The 15,013-nt window shown below is 45.1% G+C and overlaps 1 protein-coding gene across 3 annotated transcripts in view; it reads right to left on the bottom strand.

The window, feature by feature from the left end:
• The window catches only part of LOC106587945 (histone-lysine N-methyltransferase KMT5B), a 37,899-nt gene that overhangs the window by 4,117 nt on the left and 18,769 nt on the right, over positions 1 to 15,013 (bottom strand). For 2 of the 3 annotated variants that reach the window (XM_045708765.2, XM_045708764.2), the window contains exons 2-7: positions 10,783 to 11,034; positions 9,656 to 9,803; positions 5,761 to 5,926; positions 5,173 to 5,282; positions 4,801 to 4,967; positions 4,387 to 4,406 (exon numbers count right to left, since the gene is read on the bottom strand). In XM_045708765.2, the coding sequence (XP_045564721.2) occupies positions 4,387 to 4,406; positions 4,801 to 4,967; positions 5,173 to 5,282; positions 5,761 to 5,926; positions 9,656 to 9,803; positions 10,783 to 10,945 (774 nt within the window). In that variant the 5' untranslated portion in view covers positions 10,946 to 11,034. The other variant, XM_045708766.2, reaches the window with a different exon arrangement.

The following is a 15,013-nucleotide window of genomic DNA, read 5'->3' as shown; positions in this document are numbered from 1 at the left end:
TAGAGATTCATTTAACACCTTCAGCCATCTAGATACACAACTAAAACTGTTAGAGATTCATTTACACCTTCAGCCATCTAGATACACAACTAAAACTGTTAGATTCATTTAACACCTTCAGCCATCTAGATACACAACTAAAACTGTTAGAGATTCATTTAACACCTTCAGCCATCTAGATACACAACTAAAACTGTTAGAGATTCATTTACACCTTCAGCCATCTAGATACACAACTAAAACGGTTTAATTTACACCTTCAGCCATCTAGATACACAACTAAAACTGTTAGAGATTCATTTACACCTTCAGCCATCTAGATACACAACTAAAACTGTTAGATTCATTTAACACCTTCAGCCATCTAGATACACAACTAAAACCGTTAGAGATTCATTTAACACCTTCAGCCATCTAGATACACAACTAAAACTGTTAGAGATTCATTTAACACCTTCAGCCATCTAGATACACAACTAAAACTGTTAGAGATTCATTTACACCTTCAGCCATCTAGATACACAACTAAAACTGTTAGAGATTCATTTACACCTTCAGCCATCTAGATACACAACTAAAACTGTTAGAGATTCATTTACACCTTCAGCCATCTAGATACACAACTAAAACGGTTTAATTTACACCTTCAGCCATCTAGATACACAACTAAAACTGTTAGAGATTCATTTACACCTTCAGCCATCTAGATACACAACTAAAACTGTTAGATTCATTTAACACCTTCAGCCATCTAGATACACAACTAAAACCGTTAGAGATTCATTTAACACCTTCAGCCATCTAGATACACAACTAAAACTGTTAGAGATTCATTTAACACCTTCAGCCATCTAGATACACAACTAAAACTGTTAGAGATTCATTTAACACCTTCAGCCATCTAGATACACAACTAAAACTGTTAGAGATTCATTTAACACCTTCAGCCATCTAGATACACAACTAAAACTGTTAGAGATTCATTTAACACCTTCAGCCATCTAGATACACAACTAAAACTGTTAGAGATTCATTTAACACCTTCAGCCATCTAGATACACAACTAAAACTGTTAGAGATTCATTTAACACCTTCAGCCATCTAGATACACAACTAAAACTGTTAGAGATTCATTTACACCTTCAGCCATCTAGATACACAACTAAAACTGTTAGATTCATTTAACACCTTCAGCCATCTAGATACACAACTAAAACCGTTAGAGATTCATTTAACACCTTCAGCCATCTAGATACACAACTAAAACTGTTAGAGATTCATTTAACACCTTCAGCCATCTAGATACACAACTAAAACCGTTAGAGATTCATTTACACCTTCAGCCATCTAGATACACAACTAAAACTGTTAGAGATTCATTTACACCTTCTGTTACTATCTGTTTATTATCTATACAGTCACTTTACCCCTACCTACACTGCTGTTACTGTCTGTTTATTATCTATACAGTCACTTTACCCCTACCTACACTGCTGTTACTGTCTGTTTATTATCTATACAGTCACTTTACCCCTACCTACACTGCTGTTACTGTCTGTTTATTATCTATACAGTCACTTTACCCCTACCTACACTGCTGTTACTGTCTGTTTATTATCTATACATAGTCACTTTACCCCTACCTACACTGCTGTTACTGTCTGTTTATTATCTATACATAGTCACTTTACCCCTACCTACATGTACACAGCTATTTTTATTTATTTATTTTATTTCACCTTTATTTAACCAGGTAGGCAAGTTGAGAACAAGTTCTCATTTACAATTGCGACCTGGCCAAGATAAAGCAAAGCAGTTCGACACATACAACAACACAGAGTTACACATGGAGTAAAACAAACATACAATCAATAATACAGTAGAAAAGTCTGTATACAGCATGTGCAAATGAGGTAGGATAAGAGAGTTAAGGCAATAAATAGGCCATGGTGGCGAAGTAAATACAATATAGCAATTAAACACTGGAATGGTAGATGTGCAGAAGATGAATGTGCAAGTAGAGATACTGGGGTGCAAAGGAGCAAAATAAATAAATAAATACAGTATGGGGATGAGGTCGATTGAATGGGCTGTTTACAGATGGGCTATGTACAGGTGCAGTGATCTGTGAGCTGCTCTGATAGCTGGTGCTTAAAGCTAGTGAGGGAGATAAGTGTTTCCAGCTTCAGTGATTTTTGTAGTTCGTTCCAGTCATTGGCAGCAGAGAACTGGAAGGAGAGGCGGCCAAAGGAGGAGTTGGCTTTGGGGGTGACCAGAGAGATATACCTGCTGGAGCGCGTGCTACGGGTGGGTGCTGCTATGGTGACCAGTGAGCTGAGATAAGGCGGGGCTTTACCTAGCAGAGACTTGTTGATGACCTGGAGCCAGTGGGTTTGGCGACGAGTATGAAGTGAGGGCCAGCCAACGAGAGCATACAGGTCACAGTGGTGGGTAGTATATGGGGCTTTGGTGACCGTCACTTTACCCCTACCTACATGTACAAATTACCTCGACTAACCTGTACCCCCCGCACACTGAATTGGTACCGGTATACTCTGTATATATCCTCGTTATTGTTATTTATTTTTTTACTTTAGTTTATTTTGTTAATATTTTCTTAATTCTATTTTCTTAAAAACTGCATTGTTGTTTAAGGGCTTTTAATTAAGCATTTCACTGTAAGGTCTACACCTGTTGTGTTCAGCGCATGTGACAAAATACAATTTTATGAATACGATTATATGGAGGGGAAGGACATGATCCTAAATCAGTACTTTATAAATATGGACCCTGACGTAACCTTTATCACAGGTGGGTAGGAGAATTCAAAGCAAAGAAAATAATTAAAAACTTTTAATGAAGGTAACATTTTCAGTCACAACTTTGTTAAGGCATGTTTTACCAATCTATTGTTGTCACCAAGAAAGAAGAAAATGACATTACAAATAATAATAGATTTTATTGTGTGAACCACCCTCTTTCTGCCATCTTAAATCAATACACCAAGTGTATTGTGTTAACCTCATTCCACACCAAGGGTGGTGGAATTAAACGCCTATTGTATTGAGCCCTGGGGTTCGTCACTCTCAACAAGGGTAGCAGTCTATTGTATTGAGCCCTGGGCTTCGTCACTCTCAACAAGGGTAGCAGCCTATTGTATTGAGCCCTGGGCTTCATCACTCTCACCAAGGGTAGCAGCCTATTGTATTGAGCCCTGGGCTTCATCACTCTCACCAAGGGTAGCAGCCTATTGTATTGAGCCCTGGGCTTCGTCACACTCACCAAGGGTAGCAGCCTATTGTATTGAGCCCTGGCCTTCATCACTCTCACCAAGGGTAGCAGCCTATTGTATTGAGCCCTGGGCGTCGTCACTCTCAACAAGGGTAGCAGCCTATTGTATTGAGCCCTGGGTTTCATCACTCTCACCAAGGGTAGCAGCCTATTGTATTGAGCCCTGGGCTTCGTCACTCTCACCAAGGGTAGCAGTCTATTGTATTGAGCCCTGGGCGTCGTCACTCTCAACAAGGGTAGCAGCCTATTGTATTGAGCCCTGGGCGTCGTCACTCTCAACAAGGGTAGCAGCCTATTGTATTGAGCCCTGGGGTTCGTCACTCTCACCAAGGGTAGCAGCCTATTGTATTGAGCCCTGGGCGTCGTCACTCTCAACAAGGGTAGCAGCCTATTGTATTGAGCCCTGGGCTTCGTCACACTCACCAAGGGTAGCAGCCTATTGTATTGAGCCCTGGGTTTCATCACTCTCACCAAGGGTAGCAGTCTATTGTATTGAGCCCTGGCCTTCGTCACTCTCACCAAGGGTAGCAGTCTATTGTATTGAGCCCTGGCCTTCGTCACTCTCACCAAGGGTAGCAGCCTATTGTATTGAGCCCTGGGCTTCGTCACTCTCACCAAGGGTAGCAGCCTATTGTATTGAGCCCTGGGCTTCGTCACACTCACCAAGGGTAGCAGCCTATTGTATTGAGCCCTGGGCTTCGTCACTCTCACCAAGGGTAGCAGCCTATTGTATTGAGCCCTGGGCTTCGTCACTCTCACCAAGGGTAGCAGTCTATTGTATTGAGCCCTGGGCTTCGTCACTCTCACCAAGGGTAGCAGCCTATTGTATTGAGCCCTGGGCTTCGTCACTCTCACCAAGGGTAGCAGCCTATTGTATTGAGCCCTGGGCTTCGTCACTCTCACCAAGGGTAGCAGTCTATTGTATTGAGCCCTGGGCTTCGTCACACTCACCAAGGGTAGCAGCCTATTGTATTGAGCCCTGGGCTTCGTCACTCTCACCAAGGGTAGCAGCCTATTGTATTGAGCCCTGGGCTTCGTCACTCTCACCAAGGGTAGCAGCCTATTGTATTGAGCCCTGGGCTTCGTCACACTCACCTTGCAATTTGGCCGGCAATCTGAAAAAAGAAAAAACACAGAAGATTAGGATCCCAGTTTCCTCACAGAGAGAGACTGCAGCATAACTTGAATTGGCCTTCTGGAACACTGACAAAGAACGTGCCCCAAATGGCACCCTAGTACTTATTTAGTGCACTACTTTTGACCAGGGTCTGATATTAAACACCTATTATCTGTTTCCGTGTTGAAGACGGACCCAAACATCCATCGTAACTTCCCAGAATAAATCTATCTGTAAACTTTATTTGGGAGTGCTCGCTGTATTTTTCATGTAAGTTTTTGGTTTACTCGTTATATTTTGATACATTTAAAATGTGGTGTAGTAATTTATACAGGTCCCGTTGGTATTTCCAATGACAACCTGTATTGTGTTGGCAGTGGAGACTGACGTACCGTGGTTGATGAAGGCTGCAGGCCCCAGCCACAGCTGAGCACAGTTCTTGCGTGTTGAGTACATGACACTGAAGTCATTCTCCCCGTGACGCAGCAGCATGTTCTCCTCGCTCTCCGACAGCTCGGCGATGCAGCCCACCAAGTACTCAATCTTATCGTTCCTTTTCCTGAAGTACAAGAGAAAGAAAGAGAGAAAGAAAGAGAGAAAGAAATGTCGATCCAAATAAGAGACGTGATCAATACGACACAGAAAATCAAGGACTAAAGAGCATAGTGATTTTAGTGGTTTGAGAGAAGGTCTGGCCATTTCAATGAAGATGATGATGATGTCAGAACAGCAGGAAGTGTGAAAAAAAAACCAATGTTCCTCACCATTCCTTTGTTGCCACGATCTTGGCTCCGTTCTGCTCAGAGGAGTAGCGGTTACACGGGAGAATCTCAAACCCACTGTCAGTCGCAAACATCCGGAGATACACAAAAACCTGGAACAAAATGGAAAACAACAACAAAATAGTTACAAGGAACAGAAGGGACTCGTAACCAACCTAAATACGGGTTGTTAGATCAGTTGATCGGTGCAGGCTCTACTTCATTTATTATTTAACTCGTCAAGTCAGTTAAGAACAAATTCTTATTTTACAATGACGGCCTACACCCGGGACAAACCAATAACCTGAACGACGCTGGGCCAATTGTGAGCCGCCCAATAGGACTCCCAATCACGGCCGGTTGTGATACAGCCTGGAATCGAACCAGGGTCTGTAGTGCCTTAGACCGCTGCGCCACTCGGGAGCCCTTCATTATGACTGTTCATCAGCCCAGCACCCCATCAATAAGAGATATGTGTCACTATCAACCGTGCTACTTGTGGCGTGCATCCCAAATGATATAGTGCACTACTTTTCACCAGAGTCCTGTATGTGACCTGCCATTTGTGACTCTGTGGTGTTGTAATCTCACATGCTGTTTGAAGAGCTTCTCCTGGGCTTTAGACTTGTGTAGGAAGTGGTGTCTGGACCAGTCTCCAGAGGTGAGTGCCCTGAAAGCCTTCTCCAGGTTGTCATGCTTCTTGAACCGCTCAATAATCTCCTTCAGCTCCTCCTGTCTTCCCTTGATTGGTCGAAACCTGTCACGACATCACAGGTGTCATCAATGACAACAAAACATTCCGGTTTCCAAATACAATTCATATTATCTAGCAAAAGATCTAGAAGGAAGACTATAAGTGGATAAGAGACAACATTTCACATACAAAACATTTCCTGATGCATCCTAACGTGCTCATTGTGAGTAACTGCCCGAGGTGTGGACTCGAGTCACATGACTTGGACTCGAGTCAGACACGAGTCACAAATATGATGACTTGCAACTCGACTTTGACACCAATGACTCGTGACTTAACTTGGACTTGAGCCTTTTGACTCAAACTGACTTGATACCCTCCCCAAGCCCAAATATTTGTAAAAAAAAGTATGCAGCGCATCAACTTCTTCATTTAACGGATTACAGTTTGAATCGAACAGCAGCCAATCAAATTGTGCCAGCTGAGAAAAATTTGTGCGTGGCAGTGCAGAGGAACGTCGGCGAGTGAATTCAGATGGAGCCCTTGGAAAGATGATACCCAGAATTATTGTTTTCGGATATAAAGACCACGCTGTATCAACAAAAAAGGGATTGCAACTTGCAAAACATGCGGGAAGAAAATTATACACGGAGGCACAACAATTTCCAACTTTGTTCGACATTTGAAGCTGCACAAAGAATGGTAAGTCGTGGCTAATATAGCCGACAGCTATATCATTCATAACATTGCCAGTGTAGCATGTAGGCTAATGTAACGTTAAATCAACGAGCCTCCACACAGTCAGTCAGTGCGGGAACGTGATCATAGCACCCAGATTGAGCTACAACAGGCTAGGCAGTTGGTAGCCTAAACCCTGCCTGATGTTACTGCTGTTCCTAATGCCATTGACATATGTTAGTCTACTGTAACCACACACACAGTGTGTGTGTGTGTGTGTGTGTGTGTTAAGGTTGGGCGATTGTGTACAAGCCTACATCGCCAGATTGCGCCCCATAGCGATCCTCGATAGTCGATTGCTATTGGGGGGGGGGTCTTTCTCATGGCTACCCATGTATTTCCATGGAATTATCAAGTTTATTTGGAAAGTAGTAAATATATTTTTAAAAGCATTCATGATTTCCGTAAATGTAAAATACTAACTATTACTGTTAAAAATATGAAATGGTATTACATTTGGTGAAGAGCACATCATGAGTTGTTTAGGACTTGAGAGTTGACGGTCTTGACTTGAGACTTGACTCGGACTTGCCTGTCTTGACTTGGGACTTGAGTGCTAAGACTTGAGACTTACTTGTGACTTGTAAAACAATGACTTGGTCCCACCTCTGGTAACTGCAATTGATTCGATTTCTGTACTGCTTTTCCAGACAGTAGCACTCTGACAGAGATGAAAGAGGAGGTCTAGACCTGGCTCAGTGATGAGAGCGGAGGAAAGAGGAGGTCTAGACCTGGCTCAGTGATGAGAGAGGAGGAAAGAGGAGGTCTAGACCTGGCTCAGTTATGAGAGAGGAGGATAGAGGAGGACTAGACCTGGCTCAGTGATGAGAGAGGAGGACTAGACCTGGCTCAGTGATGAGAGAGGAGGACTAGACCTGGCTCAGTGATGAGAGAGGAGGTCTAGACCTGGCTCAGTGATGAGAGACGAGGAAAGAGGAGGTCTAGACCTGGCTCAGTGATGAGAGAGGAGGATAGAGGAGGTCTAGACCTGGCTCAGTGATGAGAGAGGAGGATAGAGGAGGTCTAGACCTGGCTCAGTGATGAGAGAGGAGGAAAGAGGAGGTCTAGACCTGGCTCAGTGATGAGAGAGGAGGATAGAGGAGGTCTAGACCTGGCTCAGTGATGAGAGAGGAGGAAAGAGGAGGTCTAGACCTGGCTCAGTGATGAGAGAGGAGGAAAGAGGAGGTCTAGACCTGGCTCAGTGATGAGAGAGGAGGATAGAGGAGGACTAGACCTGGCTCAGTGATGAGAGAGGAGGAAAGAGGAGGTCTAGACCTGGCTCAGTGATGAGAGAGGAGGTAAGAGGAGGTCTAGACCTGGCTCAGTGATGAGAGAGGAGGAAAGAGGAGGTCTAGACCTGGCTCAGTGATGAGAGTGGAGGAAAGAGGAGGTCTAGACCTGGCTCAGTGATGAGAGTGGAGGAAAGAGGAGGTCTAGACCTGGCTCAGTGATGAGAGAGGAGGACTAGACCTGGCTCAGTGATGAGAGAGGAGGACTAGACCTGGCTCAGTGATGAGAGAGGAGGAAAGAGGAGGTCTAGACCTGGCTCAGTGATGAGAGAGGAGGATAGAGGAGGACTAGACCTGGCTCAGTGATGAGAGAGGAGGAAAGAGGAGGTCTAGACCTGGCTCGGTGATGAGAGCAGAGGAAAGAGGAGGTCTAGGCCTGGGTCCATATTCACAAAGTGTCCCCGAGTGCTGATCTAGGATCAGTTTGGCCTTTTAAATCCTATTGAATAAGAGGGGGAACCTGATCCTAGACCAGCACTCACTACTTGATGCAGAGATTTCTTTGGGGGGTAGAACGACTGAGAAGGTCTCTTCTGGGGACTTTTTTAAAAGGACATTCTACTTAAAAATACATTAAAAATGTAATGATGTTGACACTATCTGGAATCTGTGATGTGACCCACTGCGCTGTAGGCAGACGAGGCCCACTGCGCTGTAGGCAGACGAGGCCCACTGCGCTGAAGGGAGACGAGGCCCACTGCGCTGTCGGCAGACGAGGCCCACTGCGCTGTCGGCAGACGAGGCCCACTGCGCTGTCGGCAGACGAGGCCCACTGCGCTGTAGGCAGACGAGGCCCACTGCGCTGTAGGCAGACGAGGCCCACTGCGCTGTAGGCAGACGAGGCCCACTGCGCTGTAGGCAGACGAGGCCCACTGCGCTGTAGGCAGACGAGGCCCACTGCGCTGTAGGCAGACGAGGCCCACTGCGCTGTAGGCAGACGAGGCCCACTGCGCTGGATAACTATTTTTATGTCTCTGCATGCAGTTTGAAGGAAGTTGAAGGCTGTTTCAGGAGCCGTTGTTAACTAGTGTTAGCACAATGACTAGAACTCCATAGACATCCAGTCATTGAGTTAACGCTAGCTAGCAACCTTCAAACTGCACGCAGACATATAAAATGATATCCATAAGTTTAATTGCCAAAATCTCACACTCTTTAAAATCAGTCTAGAGTTTAGCAGGGAAAGCCCAGGTATTGGTCGAGGATATGGGTTAGGGGTCAGAGTCAGGTTTAAGTTTAGGGTTAAGGCCCCAGACAGACCTGGTGTTCATCTTGTGTGTCTGGAAGCCCAGGTATTGGTCGAGGATGAGGGTTAGGGGTCAGAGTCAGGTTTAAGTTTAGGGTTAAGGCCCCAGACAGATCTGGTGTTCATCTTGTGTGTCTGGAAGCCCAGGTATTGGTCGAGGATGAGGGTTAAGGGTCAGAGTCAGGTTTAAGTTTAGGGTTAAGGCCCCAGACAGACCTGGTGTTCATCTTGTGTGTCTGGAAGCCCAGGTATTGGTCAAGGATGAGGGTTAAGGGTCAGAGTCAGGTTTAAGTTTAGGGTTAAGGCCCCAGACAGACCTGGAGTTCATCTTGTGTGTCTGGAAGCCCAGGTATTGGTCGAGGATGAGGGTTAAGGGTCAGAGTCAGGTTTAAGTTTAGGGTTAAGGCCCCAGACAGACCTGGTGTTCATCTTGTGTGTCTGGAAGCCCAGGTATTGGTCAAGGATGAGGGTTAAGGGTCAGAGTCAGGTTTAAGTTTAGGGTTAAGGCCCCAGACAGACCTGGTGTTCATCTTGTGTGTCTGGAAGCCCAGGTAAGGGTCGAGGATGAGGCTGGTGGTGAGGTCATCGTGCTCACACAGCTCCTTGGCGGTCATCCCAGAGGACGGGATACAGCGTCGCTCCGCCTCCAGGCTGGCCGCACTGAACCCTGGGAAAAACATGAGAGTAAATGAGTACGGTGAAGTTACCCCCTAGACCAGTGGTTCCCAACCTTTTCCATTCCGGGGAACACCAAATCACATTCAAAAGTCTTGGCGGTCAAATTGGTCAATTTTAGTAGTGAATGTAAGAAATGAAAGACGTATTATTATTTACAATTTGCATTGTGAAACGTAATGTAATATCGACTATAATACCGTTAATAGTTCCAACTGTAATTAATAAAAAGAAGAACAATAAAATACATTTTGTAAAAATAATACAATTTCAATTGCGGACGGCAGCACCACCGTGGACGTTGGTCAAATTATTATTATGATTAATAAATATTTTCTTCCAAAATTAATAACAATTGGGAGTATAAAATCATAAGCAATGTTACATTACTTTTCACAATGCAAATTGTTAATAATATTAATAATAATAATAATAATAATAAGCTTTTAATTTGTTATATTCACTGCAGAAATGGACAACATTTGACCGTCAAGATATTTTGTTAAAATGGTTCCGTGAATAGTGGAGCTTTTGACAGTGATTTGGTGTTCCTGGGAACTCTTGCCAAGACGCTAATCGTGTTGCATTTTCCCCACTACTGGTTAAGGTTAGGATCAGTGGGTCATTCCATAGTGAAACATTTTGCAACAGAAAAACTAAAATCTGTGCTGTTATTGGACAGTATCAAGTACACAGTAGGCCTACGGCCCTGTTTCAAAATGTTTTGTCCTAACTGAACGAGGCCCAGGGTCATTCACTAGGAAACAAACTGAACGAGGCCCAGGGTCATTCACTAGGAAACAAACTGAAGCCAACGGAGTGAAAATGGGACAGGATTACCTGAACGTGTCCAATAAGAAACTCTTTGTTTTTGCTGCAAAATGTTTTTCATTGTAAAATGTTTTGATACGGTGTGCACTTATGAATATGACCCAGATATGACAGAATACCTCCCTAGTCCCAGTACTCACGGCGACTACATCTCCTGCTGCCAGTCCCTGGTCGTAGAGAGCTCCTCTGTGGGTGTAGCTGCTGCTGGGAGCGGGTCTGGCTCTGGCTCACGGGCTGCTGCTCACTGGTGGAGTACCTGCTGCCATTCAACACCATGCTCTTGGATTGGCCCAGCCACTTCATACCCACAAGCCCCCTGGTCCAGTTGCATTTAGTCTCTGAGTTGAGGGAGCACTCAAGAGTGGGGAAGGCTGGAAGCTAGGGGCTGTCACCTGGAGTGGGAAGAGGAATGGATGAAGGCCCGGTTAGAGACCACACACGCACACCATCTCATTACATCATCCAGTCATACTGAAGAGAAGACATGGTCTCCACCCTGGACCGAAGCCATAGACGCCACTACTTGTATGAAAAAGCTCAAACTGAGATCGCTGAACTCTGTTCGGATTTTCTCTGTTTAGAACAGAGATGGGCCTACACCCTATCAAAGTTACCGATCAAAGTGTCTGCTTACCCACATATTCAGTCCGAGCCAGCCCTAGCCTTTTGGGGGCCCTACGAGAAATTGTTGCCCCCCCCCACCTTGCGAGCAAAGCACTTAAGCGCCCCTCCTCTCTTGACAGCAGAGGGGAAAAAATGTTTTAGAATTAATTTCCTGCAATTCTACACATTTTGCCATGGGGCATAGAGAAAATGTTGCAGTTTTAAAGCAAGTTTGCTGCCATTCTACACATTTTGCCATGGGGAGAAGATTTAGCAATTTTATAACTTCATTCAATTATACTGATTTTGCCAATAGGGCAGACACAAAAATGTGCAGTTTTACAGCTAATTTCCTGCAATTCTATATATATTTTTCCATAGGGTTGATAGAAATGTTTGCAATTTTTAATATGATATTTGAGTGAGAGAGAAAATCAAAATCAAATGGGGTGGGTAATTCAACCATGATTACTACTAGTTTAGATAGCTAGCCGCTAGATTGACTTACTAATATAATATGTTTGCTGACAAGGGCTAATTGAGTGACTGTCAGTGAATGATATGAGAGAAACTGCTGATGCACAACCACATTTATAAATTGCAACTTGTGTATTTGGCGAGATGGCGCTGCAACATGTCACCTTTGCAACTAGAGGTGACTATCTCCTTTACTCCACACACAGAAACACATACAAAGCTTCCTTCTGATTCCTGCTTACAAGGAAAAATTCAAAACAGGAAGTGCCGGAAGTGGTCCGATGAAGCGGTTGCTAAGCTACAGGACTGTTTTGCTAACACAGGCTGGAATATGTTCCGGGATTCAAACGATAACATTGAAGAGTTTACCACATCAGTCACCGGCTTCATTAATCCTTGTGTGGTGTTCGGGTCTGTGGGGCCCATTTTCAACGTTTACTAAAATAAAAATTATACAATGATTTATTTTTTCAACCTGAGAGTCATTGGCCTTGGCTCATTTTCATTGAACGCACACTGTGAACCCCCTACACATTTATATTACATATGTGGTGTTAGGTCAGCTGGACCGCAGGGTAATAAAAGTGTGGGAAAGTGTGTGTGTAGGTGAAAACAAGTAAAAATGAAACAAAAAGGTTTGCTGCCTTTACTCTGTCTTCCTCCTCCCTGGGCCTGCTGTTTACACACAGCACCAAGAACCTGTCTGTCTCCTTGCCTGTCTGTCTGTCTCCCTGCCTGTCTCCCACTCTTTACCCTTTGTAGTGTGTGAAACTACACAATGTCTTGCGGGAACCTGCACAATGTTATTACAGTACATTATTTCGATACATTGTAAAAAATTCTGTATTTTCCCACACTCTACCCCAGCCAGGTGCAAATTGGGGGAGGGACAACAAATAAATAGCTTTGAATGTGTGACTCCTTACCACAATCAATTAGTATGGCAAAAATAATCTCTGCTCAGAGGGCCTTAGAAACAATTTTTGCAGAGAGAGAAGCTAGTGTGGAAGGAGCGTCTTCCACTTTGGAATGAGGATCATGTCTCTGTCAATTCAGAATCTAACAGTGAGTTGTAAGAAGAGGATGAGCTTGACCCTCAGCCAGCCCCAGGGCCAGCGCCAGGAACATCCCATCAGCAGCCAGCCCCAGGACCAGCCGTCAGCCCCAGAACTAGCCCGTCAGCAGCCAGCCCCTGGACCAGCCCGTCAGCAGCCAGCCCCAGGATCAGCCCGTCAGCAGCCAGCCCCAGGAACATCCCGTCAGCAGCCAGCCCCAGGACCAGCCCGTCAGCAGCCAGCCCGTCAGCAGCCAGCCCCAGGACCAGCCCGTCAGCAGCCAGCCCCAGGAACATCCCGTCAGATTATTTCCAGAATTATCCGTTTCGATAACCAAGACACCAGACCAGCTTGCAAGTGTATAAGGGGAAGCCAGACGGAGGAGTCCCTGAGAAGAACGAAGGGATGTGGGCTGTCCTGAATGTGACACAGGGACCAAAATCTGAACATATCAAAAGGCAATTATGTTTTAGAAAGACTTCCATATGCCATAGAAACCAGTAACCTATTGTTTTATACAGACTTCCATATGCCATAGAAACCAGTAACCTATTGTTTTATACAGACTTCCATATGCCATAGAAACCAGTAGTCTATTGTTTTATACAGACTTCCATATGCCATAGAAACCAGTAACCTATTGTTTTATACAGACTTCCATATGCCATAGAAACCAGTAACCTATTGTTTTATACAGACTTCCATATGCCATAGAAACCAGTAACCTATTGTTTTATACAGACTTCCATATGCCATAGAAACCAGTAGTCTATTGTTTTATACAGACTTCCATATGCCATAGAAACTCTTGGATTGCGTCCTACCTGACAGGTCGCTCCTACCAGGTGGCGTGGCGAGAATCCGTCTCCGCACCACGTGCTCTCACCACTGGTGTCCCCCAGGGCTCAGTTCTAGGCCCTCTCCTATTCTCGCTATACACCAAGTCACTTGGCTCTGTCATATCCTCACATGGTCTCTCCTATCATTGCTACGCAGACGACACACAATTAATCTTCTCCTTTCCCCCTTCTGATAACCAGGTGGCGAATCGCATCTCTGCATGTCTGGCAGACATATCAGTGTGGATGACGGATCACCACCTCAAGCTGAACCTCGGCAAGACGGAGCTGCTCTTCCTCCCGGGGAAGGACTGCCCTTTCCATGATCTCGCCATCAAGGTGGACAACTCCATTGTGTCCTCCTCCCAGAGTGCTAAGAGCCTTGGCGTGACCCTGGACAACACCCTGTCGTTCTCCGCTAACATCAAGGCGGTGACCCGATCCTGTAGGTTCATGCTATACAACATTCGCAGAGTACGACCCTGCCTTACACGGGAAGCGGCGCAGGTCCTAATCCAGGCACTTGTCATCTCCCAGGCACTTGTCATCTCCCGGGCTCCCTGCCTGTGCCATTAAACCCCTACAACTCATCCAGAACGCCGCAGCCCGTCTGGTGTTCAACCTTCCGAAGTTCTCTCACGTCACCCCGCTCCTCCGCTCTCTCCACTGGCTTCCAGTTGAAGCTCGCATCTGCTATAAGTCCATGGTGCTTGCCTATGGAGCTGTGAGGGGAACGGCACCTCCGTACCTTCAGGCTCTGATCAGGCCCTACACCCAAACAAGGGCACTGCGTTCATCCACCTCTGGCCTGCTGGCCCCCCTACCTCTGCGGAAGCACAGTTCCCACTCAGCCCAGTCAAAACTGTTCGCTGCTCTGGCACCCCAATGGTGGAACAAGCTCCCTCACGACGCCAGGACAGCGGAGTCAATCACCACCTTCCGGAGACACCTGAAACCCCACCTCTTTAAGGAATACCTGGGATAGGATAAAGTAATCCTTCTAACCCCCCCTTAAAAGATTTAGATGCACTATTGTAAAGTGGTTGTTCCACTGGATATTATAAGGTGAATGCACCAATTTGTAAGTCACTCTGGATAAGAGCGTCTGCTAAATGACGTAAATGTAAATGTAAAACCAGTAACCTATTGTTTTATACAGACTTCCATATACCATAGAAACCAGTAACCTATTGTTTCATAAAGACTTCCATATACCATAGAAACCAGTAACCTATTGTTTCATAAAGACTTCCATATACCATAGAAACCAGTAACCTATTGTTTTATACAGACTTCCATATACCATAGAAACCAGTAACCTATTGTTTCATAAAGACTTCCATATACCATAGAAACCAGTAACCTATTGTTTTATACAGACTTCCATATGCCATTGA

Source organism: Salmo salar, chromosome 26, assembly GCF_965601325.2.
Source record: "Salmo salar chromosome 26, fSalSal1, whole genome shotgun sequence".
NCBI classification, from domain to species: domain Eukaryota; kingdom Metazoa; phylum Chordata; class Actinopteri; order Salmoniformes; family Salmonidae; genus Salmo; species Salmo salar.
This window is presented reverse-complemented; position numbering and strand designations above follow the sequence as displayed.